Below are 17,647 nucleotides of genomic sequence, written 5' to 3'. Positions count from 1 at the left end.
AGTCCCTCATAAAGCCTTCTTGGAGGGGAAAAAAATAACCTTCACTGCTGTTAGAACAGACAGACTTGACAGAACAGGTCCCATAAAAACCCCATCCCAAAACAGCTCCATCCCACAGAGGACTTCCCTGGATTTCTGCAGTGCCCACATGGAGAACACAACACAAACATTACTGGAAATCAGTTTTCATTTGGTAAAACAAGCAGATCACACGGTTTGTTGGGCTAAATACAGACCTGCAGGAATGGAGGGCACCCATGTGGGACAAATAAGGCTCTACAATTGCTTAAAGCTTCCTATAAAAAAGACTTACAGGAAAAGTTCTCTTCATCTTTCTTGAAAACAGCATCAAAACCCGAGTTGCTCAGAATAGTTGGAAAAATTGAAAAATAAAGGTAGCTGCAACAGTGTTTAACCGATTTTAATAACACAGAAAAAAAAATGTATTGGGTCAAATTCCTCCATTGTGAAGCTTCATTTAGGTTGATGATGTTTCAAGAGACACATATTTAGCCCAAAGAACACTGGTAATTAAAATCTGAGGCCCAGGGCTACTGCCAGACGGATCGATGGCCTATTTGTTCCCTTCAGCCGCCTAAGTGACACCAAAATCAAGTGCCAGTGACAGGCTGGTGACCCACTTCCGAGCTGTGGAGGCCCAGGACACAGATCCTGGGCCTCAGTACCACATGAGTTCCCTCTTCCTCATCCCATTTGTAAGGCAAGAGGGGCATAAATTTTGGAAGACAGGAGGGATGCAGCAATACACTCGAGGAGCGACTGCTTTCTGCTTTACCAGGGTTCATTTGAATTTCATGGAATAATGCAATGGTTTGGATTGGAAGAGACCTTAAAACTCATCTCATTCCAACCCACTCTCCATGGGACACATCCAACGATCCCAGGTTGCTCCAAGCTCCATCCAGCCTTGGCCTTGGACACTTCCAGGGATGGGGCAGCCACAGCTTCTCCGGAAAACCTGTGCCAGGGCCTCCCCACACTCACAGGGAAGAATTTCTTCCTAGTATCTAACAAGAAATCACTCATTACTCTCAAGACGGGAGAACAGTACTCTTAACAGCAATTAAGAAATAATTAAGAAATTATTTAGCCAGAGGAAGAGCAATGGAAGCAGCTCTGAGCCTGGGCTCACATCCCAAGCCATCCTATTTCCTCTTTCTGTTGAAATATTTGATGTTAAGAGTTTGAGGACTTGTTCCATTTGGCAGCATGGAAAAGGAGTTCTGCCAACCCCCCATTCCCCTCCATCCCCAAATGATCTATTTTGTCTTTTGCTATTCTCAGGAAAAAAAAGCAAGAAAGTTAATGCTCACCTACATTTTCCTTAAGTCAAAAATGAAATATTTGCATATTGGAAGGGGAAAAAAAGCCTTGCATTAGGGAGCTCAGCAGCATCCTGGAAACTGGTTTTGTGTGTAGAATCTATATTTATTTAATAATGAAACCAGAAAAAAAAAAAAAAACAACAGAGCTGAGACAGAATTAGAGGAAGGTCAGCAGGGAAGATAATTTTAAAATATGCTGTTTTTCAAAGAAAAAGCCTTATAAAATCAGAGAATCATTAAGGTTGGAAAAGACCTCTAAGATCATCAAGTTCATTATATAGTAGCTATGAATAAGCCAAAAGCCAAAGACAAAATGTTTTCCCAAAGTTCTATTACAACAGGATTCGTGCTGTTCCTCTGGTAATGGCTATTGATATTATTGATCCACTTTTTCATGTGAGCACCATTTGATCTGATGTCTATGGACAGGCTTTCATTTTTTCCCTAATGTAATGCTCTTGCCCACATTTTTTGGTCTCCAGGCTGGATTTTGATCTCCACAATTGTGCTGACAGGCACCTTGCTCCTGGTAGGATGAGGAAGACTGGGAGAAGAACAGTTATTGTGGGATGTGATACCAGTGACCAAAATTCAGGCTCCTGCAATAAAAATGTGACATTTCCGCACCTTTTTCCCCAGGGAACACTCACCTCCTGACCACAGGCAGCCCCACAAGTACCATGGTGGATTATCCGTGAGGGAGCTCTTGGCTTTCCCTAGGGAAAGCCTTCAGTGCTCCATGCTGAACTCTGGGACAGAGATCAGCCAGACAATATTTGGGAGCACCCAGGTGATGTTTTAGTGTTACCGCTTTTTCTTTTTCTTGGTCCCTTTTTAGAAGTAAACCTTTTGTTTTCAGCTTACCCTGAAAACCTCCAAACCACTCATCCCACTTCCCCTTCTGGGAAGGATCCCACCCGCAGCTATTGCGGGCAGCAGGAACAGGAAACCCTGGAAAACCCCAAGCCATCACGCGGGGTTTGTCAGCACATCACAGGCCACGGGGACACAGAAATAACCTGGTGCTGCAGGGAACTGGGGAGCCTCGTGGGCACCCAGAGCCCAGGCAGGCTGAGGATTGATATAACATCAGTGATTCCAGTCAAAAATCTGGGTTTAAGGAGAATTCCAACACAAGTACATTAAGCAGCTGGAATATTGATAAGGAACAAGTTAAAAGGATACATCTCAGCAGAGGTGTGAGCACATTCTGCCTCCTAACTAGTGATATCTTGGATATTTAATGCATGGATTTCATCTCAGTGTGCAGATCAGTTCCCATTTATTGGCTGCCCTCAGGGCACCACATCCTGGTCCCACACATTGTCAGGAGAAATCCACGCTTTCCCTGAAGATTTTTACCTGCTGGATGCACCCTTTGGTTTCTCTCCATGGAATAAACATCAGCAGGTGGCTATTCCCAAGGATGTCTTTGTTATATAAAATATTCAATAAAGCTGCCCCCAAGCCATTTGCCTGGGATCAGTGACCTGTCCTTGCTGTTGGATGGCTGGAGCAGAGCCTGGAGAGCAAAGGGAAAGGGAGCTGTGCCCGTGGCCTTTCCCAGAATGCAAACACCACCAGCACCAATATCCACACACAGCATTTCACACTCTGATTTGTACAAATTTAACATGTGCAACATGATGATTTCTGCTTTCTATTCCAGGAAAGCGTCGTCTTGTAATTCAACTACCAGGAGAGAGGAACAAAATTTGTTCATTTAAAACTTCAAGGCAAGAATTTCAGGCAATTAGTGTGTAGTTCTCTTCCCTATTCCATTACGTTCACAAATCCCACTCATTTGAAACAAAGAGCCAACTCAGCTTAAAATAAAAAAAAAAAAAAAAAGTGAGAGCAGGTCTGGGTGTTCTCTCACTCATCCTTGTTAACTTTTGTTACCTCTCAGATTAGTAATTGATTATTGAAATATCAACATCGTACACCTCAGCAATAGAGCAAGGGAATAAATGGTCTGTGGGCATTACAAATTTGGCAACAGAAAGCAGAAGTGTGTAATCACTACAGATGGGGAATGAGAACAAAAAACAGCAACACAGCAGATTAAGAAATTGTATGATTGCACAAAAGTAGAAACATACTTGAGGGGAACAAGGATCCCTAAATAGCAAATGAGAGCCCAGGAAAGCAAAGCCTCTGTCTCCCAACACAGGAGTGAGAGGCAGGAAAACCCTCCTTGTACCAGCATGGGGAGAAAGGCTAAAAAAATCATGGGATGACAGACTGGTTTGGGTTGGAAGAGACCTTAAAAAAATCATCCAGTGCCACGCCCTGCCATTGTCAGGGACACCTTCCACTAGCCCAGGTTGCTCCAAGCCTGCCCTTGGACACTTCCAGGGATGGGGCAGCCACATCCTCTCTGGGCACCCTGTGCCAGGGCCTCCCCACCCTCACAGCCAGGAATTCCTTCCCAATATCCCATCTCTCCCTGCCCTCTGGCAGTGGGAAGCCATTCCCCCTTGTTCTGTCCCTCCATCTCTTGTCCCAAATTTCTCTCCAGCTCTCCTGGAGCCCCTTCAGGGGCTGGAAGGGGCTCTAAACCCTCCCCAGAGCCTTCTCATCTCCAGAGCCCCCCCAGCTCTCCCAGCCTGGCTCCATAATAGAGTTGATATTCCCAAAGAGTTTCACAGAGTCCAGAGCCTGTATTTCAGCTTTACCCAACTAAAGCTGTATTTAGGAAAGATGCTGTTCCCACTTACTCTCAAGGAGGAGCAGCAGTGGTGGGACACAGAAAACCCCTGCAAGTCTCAGCTCTTCTTCTGGGGCTGGTTTTAGTTCTAGCTCCGCAGGATCCCACAGTTTCCCTTCTCCAGGGGAAGCTCCTCAGCTCCTTGCTCACGTTTCTTTTGAAAACACCACCAAATAAAGCCCCAGGAAAAGTGGTGAGATGCCACGTTGCTCCCAAGGCACTGCAGTTTAAAGGTTGCAAAAATAGCAACAAACTTTCTCCTCCAAAGAGAGCCCCAAACACACATCCCAAGGAAAACAAAGCCCTGATGGACACAGACCACACGGGACTCCCCACACATTCTGTGCAAGTTTCAGTAATTCAGCTCCAGAGACAAATCTGCCCCTGCTTTGCTCCAGTGTAGCAAATATTCCTCCAGATTTCCTGCCTTCCCAAGAGCACGGCCCACAAGTAAGGGGGAATATCCACAACCCCTACAAGGATCAGGATGGGAAAAGGAAGGTCTTCAACCTCCTGGGGGTCACAGCGCCATACTAAACCCTTTTATTTCCCCACAGAAGGCAGCCAGGATGGTGGACGTGGGAGTGGAAGGTTCATTAGCACCTGGGCACTCATTTACCAAACAACCACTGACCCTCACAAGTGATTTATATTCCCAACAGATTGATGGGATTACCACAAATAAATGAATTCAAAGGAAAAGCAGGCAAGGATTAAGTGGTGAGGATCTTCTGGTAAAGAAAAAGAAAATTAGGTTAATTACAATCGAGTGTCTGGATTTTTGAAATCTCTATGTAAAACGGGCAAAACAGAGAGAAAAAATCAGTTTTTCTATGCCATGTATAAATTAGCGGAGAGAAAGAAAGAACACTGCTAAAAAGTAGATTTCAGCCCATGAAAAGCAGATTAGTATTTTACATTTTGGGTGAAAAAATAAGCCACTCAGATTTAGTCTCATTTGCTCAACAAGCAAATGGCATTTTCCTGTTTAAAAGAGAGATGAATGAAAAATACAGGTATTTAGTGTTAGAGATTTTTCTGATTGTCAGATTTTTCAGTCCCAAAGGGAAGGGTTTGGCCTTCCAGGTTTTAAAACCTTCTATATTTTAACTTGAATAGAACATTAATTGATGGAAGTGGTCGTTCTGCACACCTGGGCATCCTTTTCACGGGAAATAATCCTCCCTCCAGAGAAAGACAGACTTTAAGATTTCATTGCAAAATGGTTGTAAAGCTCTGGAAATCCTGACCTGGAAGGTACTAAACGAAACCACCACTAGATATCACCATCTGACTATTTAATAAATCTCAGAAAGATTGTTAATGTGTAAAAATCCCAATTATCCTCTAGGCAGATGAAGTCACCTTCTAGAGGGGCTTAATTCCCACAGCTGAGGCAGACTGGGGAACATCCTGACCAAAGGATTGGGGGAATTTAACTAGAGTTCAGCTTTCTACAGGGTCTGGGTCCCAGGACCTGGTGACTATTCCTCTGTGGGAACACAGAATGAGAGTTGGATATGAAGGTAAAAACTCCCTGCCAGCATTTCTCCTCCAACATCGATTTTCTGGCATGTGGATAAAAATCAACTCCAGGCAGAATCTGGCCGTGGATGTCTGCCCTGTAAAATATGGCACTGCTTTCCTTTGTAATGAAATCCAGCTGCTGCCCTTCAGCGGGCTGGAAAAGCACCTTTCCAGGGATTTTCCCCACGGAATTTGGGTTCACCGAGGCATTTTTCCTGCTAGGGAAAACTGGCACAGGTCCAGTGCAGCTGATGGAGCTTTACTCAAACACAAAATGGGACTCAGCATCTTCCAAATATAAATAGATCCAAAGCAGGTCATGGATTGCAACATGTCAATTAAAATAGAATTGAAATTAAAATAGTATTTAAGTGAGTAATAAATGTGTTTGTCTCATCTTTTTAGAAATTCCCAGATTTTGCCCCTAAAATGTATTCTGCAGCAACATCTTTCTTCCTACAGAGAGAAATTAATTTTGAGAAGTTACCTAAATTCTGGATTAAACCTGAATAACAAATGCTGGGGGGGGCAGAACATGGACAATATTTTTCCATGGGCAAAACTACATAAAATCAATAACAAAACACACTCTACTTTCCATTAACCACGTGCATTTATCTGCACCTTCATTTGTGCTGCAAAAACACATGTCATTGGGGTGGTTCAAATTACCCATTTTCCTCAAAACACTGCTGTTGCGTGGTTTTATTTTCATTCCAGCTAAAATTATCCACATATGTAAAAAAACTAATTAAAAAATGAGCTCTGAAACCAGGCCTGAGAAGGGATGGGATGAACACAACTTGCCAATAACCTCAGGTTGTGCCAAACTCCCATTATTTATGTGTTTTCTCCTCTGCCACTCCATTTCTGTCATGGGGATAGAGAAGCAGATCCATCAGGGATTCTCCCACGGCAGCAGCTGCTGCTGATCCGCTGACTCCAATCCCTGGGGCTGGGACTGAGGTGAGCAGCACAGCAGAGAGGGGCTCCTCCAACGCATTCCTCAGCGCTGGGAAGGACTGAAAACCACCGGAGTCTGGAGCTCAGATTTAACCTCCGACTTCCTCATTTCCTGAGGAAGAACCGTGTGCAATTAACTTCTTTCCAGATTTCGGCCTGAACTATAAATAGATCCCAGGGGGAACCAAGGGCTGGGGCATGGCAGCACAAATGCCACAGAGCACTTCTTGCCATGGATTAATTGCAAACCCTTTGGCTATTGATGCCCTCTGGAATATTTCCCTCTCACCCTCTGTTAACTCATTCTCTGCACCTCCACCAAGGAAATCTGGAGAGCTCTGCCCACCCTGGACTCCTCTGGAATTTAATGAAGTCATTTGGCTTCTTCCAAAGGACTCCTGGCTTGATTTTGACCGCTGAGAAGGGGATTAATGAGACACACATGGAATCAGGGCAATGCATAGGGAAGCAAATCCTCCTTTTCCTCTCATGCTCCTAGAAAGCAAGGACAGGATTCAGTATTGCTTATATTCCTTGCACCAAGGTCAGTGGGAATTATGGATCAGGCAATGACCAGTTAGGTCTTGGATGTGTATAAGTCTGATTTTATTAATTTATTTCCTTATCAGGAATTATCTTACCGTCATTTTAATCAGGACAGAGAAGTCTTTACTTTGCCCACTCAGATCACTTCTCCCTCAGGAGCAGCTTCTTCTCAATCCTACTGATACTTCCTTTCAGCTCAGAGATGATTTTAAGAAATGTCCAAGAAATAAAGGTACTGGATTAAAACAAAAAAAAAAAAAACCCCAAAAAACCAACCACAAGCAAGAACACCCAACAAAAAAACTTTATTAGAAAAAACTTCTGCAGAGCAGGTAACAGTCCAATTCATCTATCATTTTACAGTGATGACATAATGAGTAATTTCCAGCTGAAATATTTTCTGAGAAGCAAGAGCAAGGGGAGAAAATGTGTTTGAAAGCTAAACAACAGTATTTCCATACCAAAATCTGCACTTAAATTTCCAAATGCAGATGCAGGAATCTTGCACTACTTTTTCAGGAATGCTGCAGTCATCTTTGCTTGCTGATTTTGCAGAAAATTAAATGCTTTCACATGTGGATGTGGCACTTGGTTTAGTGGCGCTGGGCTAATGGTTGGACTTGATGATCTCAGTGCTCATTTCCAACAGTTCTATGATTATATATATATTATAGAAACACAATTAACCAGTATTTTGGAGAGAAATTAATTTCAAATTCTCCATTAGAAAATGGAAAACAGTGACCTTTACTTCCCTTGCTACCAAAGGGGTTTAAGCCTTAAAATATTAATTACAACAAGTGTAGTGTGTAAATGTTCCCATTTCCCAACCTAATCCTTGGAGTGAAACATTCACACCCGAATCCCATCCCTCTCCTGAGCTCAGCAGCTCAGTCAGGATGTGAATTCCATCCTGCAGCTCCATTTTGCACCCACTATGTTGGAGATTTGGAGGTTTGGCGTGCTGAACTCAGAGCTGTTCCTGTTGGGAGCGTTGAGGGAGCTGAACAAAGCCAACGAGTGCAAGAGGGCTCCTCTGGCTTTGGATGTTTCTATGTTCGGCTCCTGGGAGATCTGAACACTTATCTGGTCCACGCTGTTCCTTATCCAGCTGCCAGCGAGGAGGTTTGTTATGGAACCACATCTGGCCAGGCTTTCTTCAAAAAACTGTTTGTAGAGCTCTGCCACTTTGGCTTCCATGTACTTGTTGAGTGTGGAGTTGGAAAGAGGCTCCTCACTGAGCACAATGCTCCTTTCTCCAGCTTCATCTCCAGGCAGGGACATCACACTGGGATTTTTGGGATGCTCACACGGAATGGGGGACTGACCTAGGGGAATATCTATGGAGAGCAGGACGGGGCCGTCGGGAAGTTCATCCCACACATGGTCCAGGACACAGCCGGAGTCACACGTGTGGCCCCCCACACAATCCCCCCCGATCTGCAGGTCAGGATAGTTCTGGTAAATGCTGTTGCATGGCCAGGATCTGTACAAATCCACCCGGTCTAGGCTTCCTCCTCTCTTGGGGATATGTAAAGCTGGGGATGCAGTTCCTTTAGCCAGCATTTCCTGACCTTTTGAGGGCTCCTTTTCTATGGATCCCCATCGAGGGCCATTCCCGGCTTCCACTTTGCTGCTTCTGGCAGAGAGCTCCCCCTGCTTCTCACATCCATCAGCAAAGCCTTTAATTTTTGGGATGTCTACGAGTTTCTGTCTCCAGATTCCCTCTTTAGCCTTTTGGGATGCAGGAGATTTGCAAGGCTTATCTGGATGACAGCTTTCTTTATAGATGAGCCTCGTTAGGATGCCTTCTGCCAGCATGGTGACAAGTGTGAGCAACAGGGATCACCAGAGTTCCATGGAGCCCCAGGACTGAAAGACAGGCACAATACAACAACAACTATTATATAATAATTATATTCTTATTACTATTATTATTATCAATGAACAATGCACTTCTCACAAAGACAGTGATTTTTCTTTCCCTCTCAAGCATTTATTTTTAGCAAACAGTAAACTGCATGCTTTTCCTCTTTACCATGTCCACAAAAATCATTCTGAAGATACAGGGAGGGCATTAATCAGCTGCTTCATCTGTAACATCCCAGGTCTCTTCTGCATCATGGCTACTTGGGACAGATTGTACTTTATAAGCTGTAAAAATCAGCAAAATCATTTTACTTGTCAGTATCAATACCATCAGTAATCAATCAATGTTTTCCATTAGAAGACAACAATTTCCAAGAGCTAAAGAGGTGACATAGAAAAGAAATAAAGATTAAATTCATATTTAGAGGTTGTTTCTGACTTGAGCCCTCCTGTGAGGTGCCAAGGAGCTTCAAAAGATACTGAGAGTTCTGCAAGTATAATAAAACTGTATTCAAAATGCAGATCAAATGTATTTGGAGTCCCTCTTAATGATGAACTTAAAAGACATAAATAGTTAATTTGCCTTCCCCAACAGTGATAATAGTGAAGAGATAAGTGGCTCAAAATAATTTACTACATTTAATGATTCCTTATCATTCCTTTCCAATTCATTGACTGTTAAAATCAATGGGAATCTTCACACTGAGCGTCCGACCTGAACTCCCTGAAGAGATCATCACCGCTGCTTTTATGGAGGAATGGGAAACATGAACCTAAGAAAATCATTCAGTTCTTCAAATATCCTTTTAATCTCTCATAATCAAAGTATCCACATACCCAAAGGGTGCTTGTGGCTCAACACTTTTCACCATGCCTGTACACCCTGGTATGTTTGAAACTCGCTACACTGGGTCACTTTTCAATCCCAGTGCTCCTTCCAGGAGATATTCTAAAACTTCAGTTATTTGCGAGACAGAAATTTTCACCTTCCCCCTGAAATTTACACGTTAGTACAGCACAACTGTTTGATTTTTTATTTTTGTGGGGTTCTTTATTTTGGGGTTTTTTATTGTTCCCTCCCTGAAGCTGAAAGTAATATTGGAATTTTGAGGCCAAAACAGGCAGGAAAGGCAGGAGACCTGGTTATCTACAGAGTTATTTACATATGCAAAAAGCAGGGCAACACTTTCTTCAGCACTTCAGGGACTTGATAAACCAATCTCCAAAAAAAGACGAATACTTGGCAGTCCAAATCTTGCTAAAGGTCGATGGAACTTGGAATGCTGTGTGCCTTGTAGGATGTGGGTAACCAGGTCCTTATCCTGGTCTGTAGGAGCTCAAGGTACCCAGCTCCTTCCCTGCTGATAAATTTTGGTTTATTGCTTTGAAAGTGCTTGTGAAGAGCTAAAATATGGTAATCTTGGAAAAACGGATCCCCTCCAAATAAAGTAAGTGGTTCCCGCGTTCTGGAACAAAGTATAAGGAAAAGAGAAAGGCACAAAAAGCCCAACTTACCAAGCCCAGTCGGGTCCGAGGAGGATTTCCCCGAGCCCAGAGCTCTCCTGCTACAGCTGCTGGGAGAGGGCAGATACTTACACACTCTTTCCTCACTGCTGTCCTTGCAGAAAAAGTCTGACGCACTCATGATGTAGTTCCCCGGCTCTTTTTCCTCATAAAACAGAAGTGACCCCACTGGGAAAGGGTGCGGTTTTTGAACACAAAGCAAGGGCTAAGTCTAAAAGAGGATGTCTGAAAATGAATTGAGATGTTTCTGACCACAGTACGGTGCCGAGGAGCTGCTGACTGCCAGAGCAGGGCACGGGGAGGAGCAGAGGGTCAGGGCTGTGCTGGGCGGAACAAAATCAGAACCAAATTCCACTTCCATCGGCAGGAGCTCGGTGCTGCTCAGCTGACTTGTGGACTTACACCACTTCCCCTCTGGAAACACACAGCTAAATTTAGAGTCTTGTGATGTGCCACTGATAGGAAAGAAGTTGGCAACTTCCTTCCATCCGTTTTTTGATTAAATACCCTGTGTCTATAAAATGCAAACATGACAATGTGCCAATCTGAAAGCAGCAGCCAATGGACAGCTCTGCGCAATCGTGTTGCTCGTTGACCAAAACCACTTTTTTGGGGCTCAGAAATTACCTCTGGCACGTCCCAGGTGTTCCCATGGTGGTTTTAGGTGTCCTCTTCTAGCTGAAGCCAAGTTTATGCACTGAGCCACCCCACCCCTCAGCACAGGGTCCAAACCACAGACAGTCTGAGGAGTCTTCTGTTGAAGCCTTTTCTAACTTTCCTTTTCCCAGAAGATAAAAACCCCCAATACATAAGAAGCTGAATCTCATCTAAGTACTAGATAAAGGATTCTAAAAAGACACTGTTTAATGACAGGAGCAAGACACAAATGTTCATCCAGTGCCACCCCCTGCCATGGGCAGGGATGCCTCCCACTAGCCCAGGTTGCTCCAAGCCCTGTCCAGCCTGGCCTTGGACACTGCCAGGGATCCAGGGGCAGCTACAGCTTCTCTGGGCACCCTGTGCCAGGGCCTCCCCACCCTCGCAGGGAAGAATTTCTTCCTAATATCTAATCTGACCCTGCCCCCTGCCAGAGGGAACTCATGCTGTGCCTTAGAAAGTAGGTTTGGAGTAATTCTGGCCATACAGGTTCAATGAAGTCTGTAAAATTACCCCTCTTCCCTTCTTTTCACCCGTACTTCACAGAAGACTTCAGTTTTAATGGAGGCAAAATGAAAGCTATTTTTACTCCCACCAAATTTATATAAAACTCATTTAATGTTTAAAAGCTGTTCAAAATTATCTGATTTTTAGTAAACTTATATGAGCAATTTCTGTACAGAAAGTGTGGCTGGGACTCCAGCAGAATCACTGCCCACAGTCCTGGCGGGCAGGAACCAGGATGGATCAAATTCCAAGTAGTTTTAAACCTCGCCAGGCTTGTAATTAGTGCCAGCTGCAGCTGGAATTCTTGTGCAGCTGTTTCAACAAAACACAAAAGTAACAGAGAGAGAGAGGAAAAAATCAAGTCAGGTAATTTGTGTGGAGTGATTAAAACCAAGTCAATTTCCATTGCATACCCAGCAAGCTGATCTGTGGAAGATGTCCCTGCCCATGGTGACAAACCAATCTGGGATTCAGGTGTTAAATGTATCAATACCCATGGAAATCAATGTATTCTCTCAATAAGATCTTACCAAAAAGAAATTCCCTTTTATTTACAAAAATAAAAGTCAGAATGAGATAGAACCAAAGTTATTTCAGAAGCTGAGCACAGTCTGCAGTGAGGACAAACAGCAAGGCAAGGATGTCAGAATTTAGAGACGAATATATATTGAAAAAGAATTAAAAATTACTCTCACAGTACCATTCGTATATGGAAAAAATAAATGCTACCACACTAAATGATGTTATAGGAACTGTGACTGCACGTAGAGACCCTTCTTTCAGCACAGGCTGAGTATTGCATGCACGTAAACATGAAATAGATATTAGCTGATTCGAAACGTTTTATGTTGGGGATTTTTCCCTAAGCACAGCTGTTGCGAGCCCTTTATTCTCCATTCCAAAGGGAATTTCACCCGAACAGCCCAACACCACCCCCGCTCCACAGGACCGCCACACTGAACTCAGTCGGCCGCCCTCAGCCGGCACGGCTTAGGCCGGTGCGGGGCGGGGCTTAGCGCTGACTGACAGCGGCATCGCCCAATAGAAAAGCGAGGAGGGCCCGCCTCGGCCGCTGAGTGGCTGCTGGTTGCCACAGCAACGGCGCGTGGCGGCGGCGCAGCGGGGCCCGGGCGCCATTGCGGGCCCTCACAGCGGGGCTGGGCGGGACGTGGGCTCCGTCCTGGCTCTGATCCACTTCGCTTCGTGTAAACACAAAATAGCCTCCCCTGCGTGCTGCGAAAGGGCTCAGGAAAGAACTGAGGCCACATGGGAATTATAGTGCTGCTGGCATTGTATTAATGATGTGCTGGTTTCCTTTTATTTAAGGGTTTTGAAATACTGAGCAAATTAAAACGAAGAAATGGCCAGGTTCCTGATGATATCAATAAACTAACCTGTGAGAGAAGGAATTACTGTAAGGAATTATAGTATATAGGAATAACATATATTGTGTATGTGTATAAATAGATATATACAACAATATAATTATATTACTGCTACAATATATACAGAGCCAAGTCTGATACTTCATGAATACAACACATGTATTTTGTACTAAATAAATTTATTTTGCATACTCAGTACTCACTACTGTGCTCACCTGTAGTAAACCAGCAATTTCTACTTCATCACCTCGATTTTTACAATCCTTTTTCATTTCCAAAACTTTACCAAGACAGACCAAAATTTTTAATAAAAAACTTCAAAATTGTCATCATGAACCTTTCAATCTAAAACATCCTACCAAGATCACAGAATATGGGTAAGTCACAGAATACTTCTGCAGGAAACTAAATAAAAGGTAAAGATTTGGGAATTATTGATTTGTGCCATGGGATTAGGATCTGAGCAACCTGGTGTAGGGAAAGTTGTCACACATTGTGTGCACACATGTAGCTTGGTTTTTAAAGATTTTGGGAAACTATTTTTATTGAGCTTTACATTAATGAATAACAACTGGGGTTTTCAGATTTTTTAATAAAAAAAAAGCAAGAAAAGCAGCGATTTTTCTGAGTTGAACAAGTGGAGTGGATACACAGGGGAAGTAAATGGTATTCATTACAATTTAGAAATGGCATTCATGGCCCTCTTCCCATCTCATGGGCCAGTTCTAAGACACTACAGAGGGACAAGTGTGAGGGACAAGCAATAATCCCCTTGAGAAGGCATCCTGTGACTGATGGTGCTCGGCTGTGCTTTAGCTGCTCACACAGCAGCTGATCCTGTAAAAATTACAAACCACTCTTTAAAAGATCAGGTTATTGGTTTCCTCCAGAGGATGTGAACTGAAGTCTGGAATTTGGGCAAATCCCAGGGCAGGTCAGAGGCAGAGAATGCCATTTCTGTAACTCTTCAGATCTTCCAGGGGGTGCAGAACTTCCAGCATGTGAAGCCAGAGGGAGGTACCTGCTGATGTACCAGGGAAACAGGGAAGGTAAAAGTGAAGTTTCAGTTTAAAATTTATCCTGCCCTGCCCTGTGGCAACACAAATATGAAATACCACAGCACCCTGCTGTAAGCAGCATAAAGCTAATTAATTACAGTTTGTAAACAAGCAGAGGAGGAGTGGGCAAGCTCTGTGAGTGTGGGAGCAGCTGCTGTGTCCCGGCCACTTCCAACCGGTCCCTACCCTGGGGAATGAGTGGGAAGGCAGGATAATGTGGGAAATAACCCAAACCTTGACACACTGGTTTGGGTAGGTGTATCCTAAATTAAATCCCATTTAGTAATTAAATCCCATTAGCTGCAACAGGTGAGGGATCCAGCCCAGTAGACTTCACCCACAGCAGCAGCGAATCCCTGACGTTCACCTTGTATAAATCCTGAACTTTTAAAAAGCAGTATTTTCATCTGAAAACTCCACTTTTTTTCAGCTTCAAACTTCAAACTGTGAACAAAACATGCAAACAAGTCATGGTGTGAGAAAGTGTCCTAAAACAACTTTATTGGAATGATAAAGGAATGGTTAATATACAGGTTAAATCCTCAATGACTGCTTTCTACAGAGGAAAAAAATAAGAAAGAAAAGAAAAAATTCAGTTCTTGCACCCATGGAAACAGAAAACCAGCACAGAGGTAACAGATTCCTGGCACTCCTAAAGTCATGCAAGAGATCTGCATCAAAAAACTCAAGTTTTACACACACAACAAAGAGATTTTCGGTATTTTCAGTTTGTGTCGGTGCCTTGTTCCCCAGACAAAGGAATAATTCAGCCTGGCTCACCAGAGCTGCCTTAGGAATGCTGATACAGTTTGAACACTCCCATATGGCAAGGGGGGGACAGATGAGGGCAGTGACTTTGCTTTCTTAAACTTGGCCATTTTCTTGACTGTTGAGACAGGGATTGACCTAGTTCCAGAATGTTTTGGGTCGCTGAACTGACAGAATTTGGCAGCAACTTTTAATTACAGCTTCTCCAAAATAATGGCTGTAATTCACCAAACTTGCACAGGAAACACAGTAAATTGGGGTGGGTATAGAGACTTGTGTGTCAAATCCCACTTTCCTCACCAGACTTCATGTAGTATTCCACAGTTCCCAAACACTTGAGCAGGAATTTAGACACAGAGGAAGATTCAGCCAATATTAAGAAAGAAAAATCACCTCGTACAGAAAGATGAAATCATAGTGAACAACAAAAATCTGATGCTGGATTTAAAACAACCGAACTTCCATCCCCAAAAGATCTTAAATTTCACAGAACTGCAGTAATTCCTGACGAAAGCTGTTAATAAAAAAGTACAGTTGTGTGTGTTAATCTTTAAGGCAAGGCAGCATCCATCCTCCCCTCTCTGCCTTGTGATACTGTGCTGCTTTTGTAAGCAGAAGCTTCAAACTGCTTCCCAGGCTCCCAAAATGATAAATCAGGAATTAAAATATGGCCAGGAATTACAGGCTCCCTCATGAGCACTGGGAGAACACACAGGTTAATATTGCACGTGGTAAATTCACCCACACAAGACACTGAGAGATTTGCAATTCCTGTGATAGCTTTATGATATGGCAATAAGAATGGAAATGAAGTTTTTAAACCTTAAAAAAAGAGAAGTCTTGCTTAATTACAATAACTTTTGCTATTCAAACATTTATTTCCTCATTTGGAAAAATACTATATGAACCTAATGGCTACTTGCACATGCAGTGAGATGTTTAATGCTCTAAGCAGTGTGAACTGGTATTTTTGTAGAGAAATACATTAAAGGCTTTCACCCTTACACAGGTAAGGAAATGCCATTTCTGGCGTTTTGGCTTGTTTGCAACATTGAATCTTGCCCCAGATGTGTCATCGCTCGTGCTTAGGCAGCTGTGAGGAACCTGTGTCCATTGCCCACATCCCTTTTTGTCCAAAGAGCCCACACAGATCACTTAAATGAGAAATACATGGGGTTTGTTGGGGTTTTTATCATCTGTACAGTGTGTAACAATACAAACCTTAAATATCCATTCTACAGAAGACAAACACAACTTTCCAAAGTGACTACAATGGTCAAACTACACGGTACCACCTACAAATTCATCTGAAACCAGGAAAGACACTGAAAAATTACTGTGTAACTCAGTAACATTTTTGAGGCAGCTCAGGCACTAAATTAGTATCTGACGAGGTTTTAGATGCTGTTTTCCATAGTTTAAATAGCCAGATCTCTAAGTAAAACCCATCTGCATTTTTAGTACTAAAATAGTTTCTTTAAGTTTACACAAAATGGATGAATTGCCAGGACAGTTTAAACTAAATGTAACTCATTCATGTCTGATTGCTTCGGCTTCCATCAGAACCCGCTCCTGCTCCCTACCCTGAAATTCCCATTTCCATCCTGTGTTCAATTTGTGTTACTGACAGTGAATGCTGCAAGCACCAATCAAATGTTAGAAATCACATCTACATTTCTTGAAGCAGAGACAGTTGGACTATTTTATAAAAAGCTGTGGAAATTCCCTTTACAGACATTTAAGGCAGTTGAAATTCACGCTTGCTGCTTGGCCAGTGCTTCAGCTTCCTGAAACAGCAGAAGAGAATTGCATGTTAGTAGTTTCTCAGTATGTTTCAGAAACAAACACTGTAAAACAATAACCTGCATTTTTCAGTCTTCTTTCAGCCTTTGTAAGGTGATCACAAATGGGAACAGAATGACAACAGAAGAAATGCACAAGGAATTTCCTTTTGGTTTCTCCGAGTGTACTTTTGACTGCAGAATAATTCAACTACCTGCTAGCAGCACCATGACCTACAAGGAGACAAATGAGAGACGAATTCCCATTGCCCTCAGTGCAGCACCTCAGTGGGGACAGCCTGGCTCATTCGAAAGGACAAAGTTCAACATCTGCTAAGATGTGTTGGAGCCGTTTGCTTTTGTGACTGCACAGAAATACTCAAGATAACAGATTCAGTATCATTGTTACCATGAACCAGCATTGCTGAACAAACAAAACACATGAGGAAAAAGGACTAAGAGGGGAATTTCCAAGAAGTCTGTAAGATTTTTTTAAGAGAGGAGACACAGTGGGCGACCCCAGCCTGCAGGGCAGGAAGTCCCACGCGTATCTCCCGTATCCTGGACGTGGTGGATCACTCTGGTTTTCCTGGCTAACTGCCCTCATTCTGCCTTTGAACTCAGGGCGTGGGAAGAGCCTGGCTTGGAGCTGCTGTGCTCCTGGCCCCTGCTCTGCTCTGCTGGCCTGTCATGGGTCAGAGAGCGGGGCTATGATGGTACTGTGCACCCACAGGCCTCGTGCGAGGACATCCCAGCCATCCACGGCACAAAAGGCAGGTGAACAATGAAAGGAAGATCAAAAAAGAGCTACAAAGCCTGGAAAAAAGCAGCATGGTTGATATTCTCTAAAAGACAAGCGGTTCTTTGAATGGTAAGAAAGAGGAGAAGGTTCCCTTGGCTTTGTAACAACTCCCTTAACCAGCCCAGGGCACTGCAGTGGTGACACCTCACTGGCTTTCTTTTTGCAAGACAAAGAACTTCTCTTTAGAACAGACAGTGGAAAGCT

General features: G+C 43.4%; 2 protein-coding genes across 6 annotated transcripts in view; both read right to left on the bottom strand.

Moving 5' to 3' along the window:
* Window positions 1-7,375: 7,375 nt before the first annotated feature.
* LOC104691299 (TLR adapter interacting with SLC15A4 on the lysosome-like) lies at window positions 7,376-11,423 on the bottom strand. Of its 5 annotated transcripts, none has more exons than XM_019287711.3 (3): window positions 10,477-11,423; window positions 9,131-9,246; window positions 7,376-8,964 (listed from the first exon to the last, which is right to left on the bottom strand). In XM_019287711.3, the coding sequence occupies exon 3, from the start codon at window positions 8,911-8,913 to the stop codon at window positions 7,987-7,989; it is 927 nt and encodes a 308-aa protein (XP_019143256.1). In that variant the 5' UTR covers window positions 8,914-8,964; window positions 9,131-9,246; window positions 10,477-11,423; the 3' UTR covers window positions 7,376-7,986. The 5 variants fall into 5 exon arrangements, with proteins under 5 accessions (XP_019143256.1, XP_019143258.1, XP_010401043.1 ...); XM_019287713.3 differs by having other exon boundaries at window positions 10,558-11,423; XM_010402741.4 differs by having other exon boundaries at window positions 9,131-11,423.
* Window positions 11,424-14,563: 3,140 nt separating this feature from the next.
* SH3BGRL (SH3 domain binding glutamate rich protein like) overlaps window positions 14,564-17,647 on the bottom strand; it is a 30,187-nt gene continuing 27,103 nt past the window's right edge. Inside the window, exon 4 of the mRNA XM_039572112.1 lies at window positions 14,564-16,647. Coding sequence (XP_039428046.1) covers window positions 16,615-16,647 — 33 coding nt within the window. The 3' untranslated portion in view covers window positions 14,564-16,614. The remainder of the gene's footprint in view (window positions 16,648-17,647) is intronic.

This window comes from Corvus cornix, chromosome 4A (genome assembly GCF_000738735.6).
Source record: "Corvus cornix cornix isolate S_Up_H32 chromosome 4A, ASM73873v5, whole genome shotgun sequence".
In the NCBI taxonomy this organism is placed as follows: Eukaryota; Metazoa; Chordata; class Aves; order Passeriformes; family Corvidae; genus Corvus; species Corvus cornix.
This window is presented reverse-complemented; position numbering and strand designations above follow the sequence as displayed.